A 7,500-nucleotide genomic window follows, 5' to 3' on the forward strand; every position below is an offset into this window, starting at 1 on the left:
ACACACACACACACACACACACACACACTGTATATTGATGATCAGTGCTAAGATTCCCCACACGAGTATTAGAAGAGATATCGTGCGCAGAAGTTGGGGGGTCCCCGGCATTAGCCAGTGTTATGTGAGGGGCACACACATGCAGTGTTATGTGAGGGGCACACACATGCAGTGTTATGTGAGGGGCACACACATGCAGTGTTATGTGAGGGGCACACACATGCAGTGTTATGTGAGGGGCACACACATGCAGTGTTATGTGAGGGGCACACACATGCAGTGTTATGTGAGGGGCACACACATGCAGTGTTATGTGAGGGGCACACACATGCAGTGTTATGTGAGGGGCACACACATGCAGTGTTATGTGAGGGGCACACACATGCAGTGTTATGTGAGGGGCACACACTAAGTCTTACCTGCCTGCCCCAGCGTGGGCTCACACCTCTCTCCCTGGTGGTGGGAATGTCTCTCCGCACAGTGTCCGTGGCACACACCGCTCTCCTGACAGCCAGCTGCTGCCTGTGCCCCGGCTCTGCCCCTGTTCGCTGCTGCCTGTGCCCCGGCTCTGCCCCTGTTCGCTGCTGCCTGTGCCCCGGCTCTCTCGCTGCTGCCGGTGTCTGTGGCACACACTGCTCTCCCCCTGCTCGCTGCTGCCGGTGTCTGTGGCACACACCGTTCTCCCCTGCTCGCTGCTGCCGGTGTCTGTGGCACACACCGCTCTCTCGCTGCTGCCGGTGTCTGTGGCACACACCGCTCTCCCCCTGCTCGCTGCTGCCGGTGTCTGTGGCACACACCGCTCTCCCCCTGCTCGCTGCTGCCGGTGTCTGTGGCACACACCGCTCTCCCCCTGCTCGCTGCTGCCGGTGTCTGTGGCACACACCGCTCTCCCCCTGCTCGCTGCTGCCGGTGTCTGTGGCACACACCGCTCTCCCCCTGCTCGCTGCTGCCGGTGTCTGTGGCACACACCGCTCTCCTGACAGCCAGCTGCTGCCGGTGCCCGGCTCTCCCCCTGTTCGCTGCTGCCTGTTGTCCGGGAGATGGGAGGTTTTAGGTTACAGACTTCTCCCCTGAATGGAAGGAGGGAGGGTTCCCAAACTGAGCCAGGGTGTGGAGGGGTGAGAGAGGGAGGCACAGGGGCAGCCCAGAGACTCACACACGTGTAACAAACTTCTCCTCCCTGGGTATCCCAGTGTAATATCACTTTACTTTATCTCTCTCACACACATGCTCTCCTCCTTTATCTCTCTCACACGCTCTCTCCCACCTTTAACTCTCTCACACTCTCCCCCCTTTATCTCTCACACAGTCACCTCCCTTTAACTCTCTCACACTCTCCCCCCTTTATTTCTCACACAGTCACCTCCCTTTAACTCTCTCACACGCACGCTCTCCCCTTTTATCTGTCTCACACTCACCCCCTTTATCTCTCACACAGTCACCTCCCTTTAACTCTCTCACACTCTCCCCCATTTATCTCTCACACAGTCACCTCCCTTTAACTCTCTCACACTCACGCTCTCCCCTTTTATCTGTCTCACACTCACCCCCTTTATCTCTCACACAGTCACCTCCCTTTAACTCTCTCACACTCTCCCCCCTTTAACTCTCTCACACTCACCCCCCTTTAACTCTCTCACACTCACCCCCCTTTATCTCTCACACAGTCACCTCCCTTTAACTCTCTCACACTCTCCCCCCTTTATTTCTCACACAGTCACCTCCCTTTAACTCTCTCACACTCTCCCCCCTTTATTTCTCACACAGTCACCTCCCTTTAACTCTCTCACACTCACGCTCTCCCCTTTTATCTGTCTCACACTCACCCCCTTTATCTCTCACACAGTCACCTCCCTTTAACTCTCTCACACTCTCCCCCATTTATCTCTCACACAGTCACCTCCCTTTAACTCTCTCACACTCACGCTCTCCCCTTTTATCTGTCTCACACTCACCCCCCTTTATCTCTCACACAGTCACCTCCCTTTAACTCTCTCACACTCTCCCCCCTTTAACTCTCTCACACTCACCCCCCTTTATCTCTCACACAGTCACCTCCCTTTAACTCTCTCACACTCACCCCCCTTTATCTCTCACACAGTCACCTCCCTTTAACTCTCTCACACTCACCCCCCTTTATCTCTCACACAGTCACCTCCCTTTAACTCTCTCACACTCACGCTCTCCCCTTTTATCTGTCTCACACTCACCCCCCTTTAACTCTTACACTCATGCTCTGCCCTACACACACTCTCTCACCTCCCCCTTTATCTGTCCCACACACTCGCTCCCTCTCTCCCCCCCTTTATCTCTCTCACAATCACCCCCTTTATCTGTCACACACACTCTCTCACCTCCCCCTTCATCTCTCACACACAGTCGCTCCCTCTCTCCCTCCCCTTTATCTCTCTCACACTCATGCTCTCCCTCACCTCCCCCTTTATCTCTCTCACACTCATGCTCTCTCACCTCCCCCTTTATCTCTCACACTCATGCTCTCTCTCACCTCCCCCTTTATCTCTCATGCTCGCTTTCTCCCCCCCTCTTTATCACTCTCACACACTCGCTCTCTCCTGCCTTTATTTCTCACACACTCGCGCTCTCTCCCCCGCCTTTATCTCTCACACTCACTCTCCCCCCCCTTTATCGCTCTCACACACTCGCTCTCTCCCCCCCTTTATCGCTCTCACACGCTCGCTCTCTCTCCCCCCCTTTCTCGCTCTCACACGCTCGCTCTCTCTCCCCCCCTTTATCGCTCTCACACGCTCGCTCTCTCTCCCCCCTTTATCGCTCTCACACGCTCGCTCTCTCTCCCCCCCTTTATCGCTCTCACACTCCTGCTCTCTCCCCCCCCTTTATCGCTCTCACACACACTCGCTCCCCCCCCCCCCCTTATCTCTCACACACACTTGCTCCCTCTCTCCCGCCCTTTATCGCTCTCACACACTCGCTCCCTCTCTCCCCCCCTTTATCGCTCTCACACGCTCGCTCTCTCTCCCCCCTTTATCGCTCTCACACGCTCGCTCTCTCTCCCCCCCTTTATCGCTCTCACACTCCTGCTCTCTCCCCCCCCTTTATCGCTCTCACACACACTCGCTCCCCCCCCCTTATCTCTCACACACACTTGCTCCCTCTCTCCCGCCCTTTATCGCTCTCACACACTCGCTCCCTCTCCCCCCCTTTCTCTCACGCTCGCTCTCACTCCCCCCCCTTTATCGCGCTCACTCTCATTTATCGTGCTCGCTCTCACTTTCTCTCATACTCACTCTCTCGTAATACTTCTCCCCATCTCGCTTTCCCTCCCCTTTCTCTCTCGCTCTCTTTCTTTCTGCCCCTTGTGTCTCACACTCGCGCTCTCTCGCTTTAGCCCACCGTTATCTCACTCGCCCTCTTTCCCTCCCTGTGACAGGGTGGGTAGAAAACCCCTCCAGTCCAGCAGGGACCGGGTGCATGTCAGCTGGGAAAAGGTTGGCTTAATTGGGCAGGTCCCCGCTGCCTCCTTAAGGGGCTTTGAGAACCCAGCTTCTCACACACGCCGGGGTCTGTCTGAGCCAGCGAGACACGCTGGAGGAAGAACTGCTTGCTGCTTCCTCTCACTCGCACACTCCCCTCACTCGCGCTCTCCCCTCGCTGGCACACTCGCGCTCTCCCCTCGCTGGCACACTCGTGCTCTCCCCTCGCTGGCACACTCGCGCTCTCGCCTCGCTGGCACACTCGCGCTCTCCCCTCGCTGGCACACTCGCGCTCTCCCCTCGCTGGCACACTCGCGCTCTCCCCTCGCTGGCACACTCGCGCTCTCCCCTCGCTGGCACACTCGCGCTCTCCCCTCGCTGGCACACTCGCTCTCTCCTCTCGCTGGCACACTCGCTCTCTCCTTTTGCTGGCACACTCGCTCTCTCCTCTCGCTGGCACACTCGCTCTCTCCTCTCACTGGCACACTCGCTCTCCCCTCTCACTTGCACACTCGCTCTCCCCTCTCACTCGCACACTCGCTCTCCCCTCTCACTCGCTCTCTCCTTTCACTCGCACACTCGCTCTCTCCTCTCACTGGCACACTCGCTCTCTCCTCTCACTCGCACAATCGCTCTCTCCTCTCACTCGCACACTCGCTCTCTCCTCTCACTCGCACACTCGCTCTCTCCTCACTCGCACACTCGCTCTCTCCTCACTCGCACACTCGCTCTCTCCTCACTCGCACACTCGCTCTCCTCTCACTCGCACACCCGCTCTCTCCTCTCACTCACACACTCGCTCTCTCACTCGCACACTCGCTCTCTCCTCTCACTCGCACACTCGCTCTCTCCTCTCACTCGCTCTCTCCTCACTCGCACACTCGCTCTCTCCTCTCACTGGCACACTCGCTCTCTCCTCTCACTCGCACAATCCCTCTCTCCTCTCACTCGCACACTCGCTCTCTCCTCACTCGCACACTCGCTCTCTCCTCTCACTCGCACACTCGCTCTCTCCTCTCACTCGCACACTCGCTCTCTCCTCTCACTCGCACACTCGCTCTCTCCTCTCACTCGCACACTCGCTCTCTCCTCTCACTCGCACACTCGCTCTCTCCTCTCACTCGCACACTCGCTCTCTCCTCTCACTCGCACACTCGCTCTCTCCTCTCACTCGCACACTCGCTCTCTCCTCTCACTCGCACACTCGCTCTCTCCTCTCACTCGCACACTCGCTCTCTCCTCTCACTCGCACACTCGCTCTCTCCTCTCACTCACACACCCTTTTCTCCTGATAAAAACAATTCACGCTCGCGCTGTACAATGAAACGAAAAGGTTACGTTACTTAAATCTCCCGACTTCAAAACAGGGGCAACCCCAGCTGGGGGTCTATCTGCCACCTATATATAATATAACTTATATAATAGTCCATACGTCCTGCGCTGGTTATTACATGTATCGATGGGTTCACATAAGGCTGTTTTAGGGGGGAAGTAATTCGAGCAGAAGTGTGTAGTCATACTCTGCACTGCTGTATGCGCAGCCCTTGCCTGGCGCTGGCAGACAGAAGGTTCTTGTCTGTCGGTTTCCGAGCGGCTGTGAAAGGTTTCTTTCTTCGGCCCGCGAGCAGCGGCGACTCCGAGCTCTGCTCCTTGCGGACGGGACGGGATGTACATCTCTGTGAGGGAGAGCAGCACAGTCCCAGCCTGATTTGGGGTGGGGGGAGGAGAGTCCCATATCACCTTAACGCAGCACTGACCGCTGTTATCTGCGGAGCCGCCCGAAAAGCTCCGAGCTGAAGCGGGTAGAACAATGAATGCAGGACGGCCTTTCCCAGCGGAGCTTCCTGATCGTATTCTGTACACTGATCTCCCCGGAATAAGGACTTAAGTAATTAGGGGCGCTCAAACGCCAGTCCCCCAAGGGCCACCAACAGGTCAGGTTTTATGGCTATCCCTGCTTCAGCACAGGTGGCTCAATCAGTTCCAGCTTCCGCACAGGTGGCTCAATTCGTCGCTGCTTCAGCACAGGTGGCTCAGTCAGTGACTCAGTCTTCGACTGTAGTTCACCTGTGCTGAAGCAGGGATAGCCATAAAACCTGACCTGTTGGTGGCCCTTGAGGACTGGAGTTGAGCGCCTCTGACTTTAAAAAAAAAAAGCCAATTTGGGTTTCCTGGATACATTTGCTTTTTTTTATTTTTCAACGTTTTTTTCTTACATACAGGCGTGACAGTGACATAGTGACATAGTGACATAGTTACACGGTGACAGGCGATGAAGTTCAGACTATGCTAAATTTAGACGACAGATACTTTACCCTATATCCGTACTTACAGTATATTGATCCATAGGAAGCAAACACACAACCCCCAGAGTCACATCATCTAATGATCTCTCATAAGGGAAAAAATAAATCCCTTCCTGACTCCAAATATTGGCAATCGGATTACTCCCTGGATCACCGTCCTTCCCATGTTTACTTATTTGGTGTATCCTACCTTGCCTGTATACCTTTCCTTTCTAAAAACATGTCCAACCTTTTTTTTTTGAAGATATCTATTGTATCTGCCATCCCAGTCTCCATGGGTAATGAATCCCACAGTGTAACTGCCCTTACTGTAAAGAACCCTTTCCTTTGTTGCTGGTGAAACTCCCGGAAATGTATCCATGTTTTTATTGACTTCACTTTTCTTTTTGTGTGTATTTCTGCTGATGCTTCATGACGGGGAAAAAGCTACTTGGAGAAAACCTTACAATAACCGTAACCTACCTTAGAATAGGACATATCCTGGAGATATTTGGTTAAATTAACCCCTATGTATGGATATCTTTATGTATATAGCGCCATCCCTGCACTCAGTGCGTCACAGCAGTGACACACAGGATATAATAATATAACACGTAATGGGGATAAGCGCTTCAGACATAGAAGTAACAGTAGGAAAAGGGGTCCCTTGATGGGGGGGTAGGGGCAGTAGATGGCGGCAGTGCTTGGCCACAATGGTTGGTAGGAGTGACTGTGGGTGTGGGGCAGTAGCCACGAGTCCAGGCTACTGGAAACAACGGCGCTACCCTTGTCTGGTATTGATATATTGCGCAGTCCCCAAATAAGATATTGAGCAAGACGCAGGAAAGTAAAGAATATTTCGATCTCTCTCTTCATTTTCCGGTCCGTGGCAGAGAACGGACGAGAGATTCACCTGTGGTTTGCAGCCTCACACCGGGTGTCGCTCTCCTCCCCCAGGTGCCGTCACGCTGTCATCGCCTCGTATTTCGGGGACGAGAAACCGGCGTGCAACAAGTGCTGCGACAGCTGCAAGAGCCCCCGCACGGTGAAGCAGCAACTGGAGCAGCTGCAGGGCCTTCTCCGGGGCGGGAGGAGCAGGACCTGCATCCAGCCCCCCGGAGCGCCGCCGGGGGGCTTCACATACGACCCGGAGCTGTACGAGGGGGGCAAGCAGAATTTTGGGTTTGCCAGGTGAGGCTGCGGGGGAGGGGAAGCAGCGTGAGGTTTGGGAGCCGTGCAGTGAGGTGGAGGTTGTAGGTTCATGACATTGGATATTACCGGTTTAGGGGGGGGGGTGTCCCATTTCCAAAACACACTGTACGGGGGGGGGGGGGGGGGGTGTCTCTGTAGCTGGTAGTCCGTGCACTCCCAGAATAACTTTCTCAGGAAGAGACAGGCACATCACTAATACAGAATACGCGGGTTAATAACGCAATCAACATGTTGCTGTTAGCGCGAGACTCGCGTCGGGTGGAAATGGGCCTTTAGCCGACTTATTGTTGCTTTTGGGAGGTCGGGGGGGAAGGTCACGGGTTAGATTCACATTGTCCAGCTCCTTGTGACCGCGGTCATGTGACTTTATGTCCCTGTGCCTCAGGCACCCGAATTGTAAGCTCTTCGGGGCAGCAAAAAAAAAAAAAAAGAGCTGTACATCGCTCCCCATACGGCAGTGCTATACAAGAAAGAAATGTGTTCTTATGTCTCTTCCCCCTGCTCTCTCCGTGCCCTCCTTGGTGCCCCCCCCCCCCTCACCCCTTTGTAGG

At 54.9% G+C, this 7,500-nt stretch overlaps 2 protein-coding genes across 2 annotated transcripts in view; one reads left to right on the top strand and one right to left on the bottom strand.

The window, feature by feature from the left end:
• SMIM5 (small integral membrane protein 5) overlaps positions 1–1,055 on the bottom strand; it is a 14,101-nt gene extending 13,046 nt beyond the window's left edge. The window contains exon 1 of the mRNA XM_075579793.1: positions 420–1,055. The gene's annotated coding sequence lies outside the window, so the exon portion shown is untranslated. The remainder of the gene's footprint in view (positions 1–419) is intronic.
• RECQL5 (RecQ like helicase 5) overlaps positions 1–7,500 on the top strand; it is a 74,561-nt gene that overhangs the window by 43,653 nt on the left and 23,408 nt on the right. The window contains exons 9-10 of the mRNA XM_075579794.1: positions 6,695–6,928; position 7,500. The exon at position 7,500 is cut by the window's right edge and continues 102 nt beyond it. Coding sequence (XP_075435909.1) covers positions 6,695–6,928; position 7,500 — 235 coding nt within the window. The remainder of the gene's footprint in view (positions 1–6,694; positions 6,929–7,499) is intronic.

The sequence above is a fragment of the Ascaphus truei genome, chromosome 22 (genome assembly GCF_040206685.1).
Source record: "Ascaphus truei isolate aAscTru1 chromosome 22, aAscTru1.hap1, whole genome shotgun sequence".
Taxonomy (NCBI): Eukaryota; Metazoa; Chordata; class Amphibia; order Anura; family Ascaphidae; genus Ascaphus; species Ascaphus truei.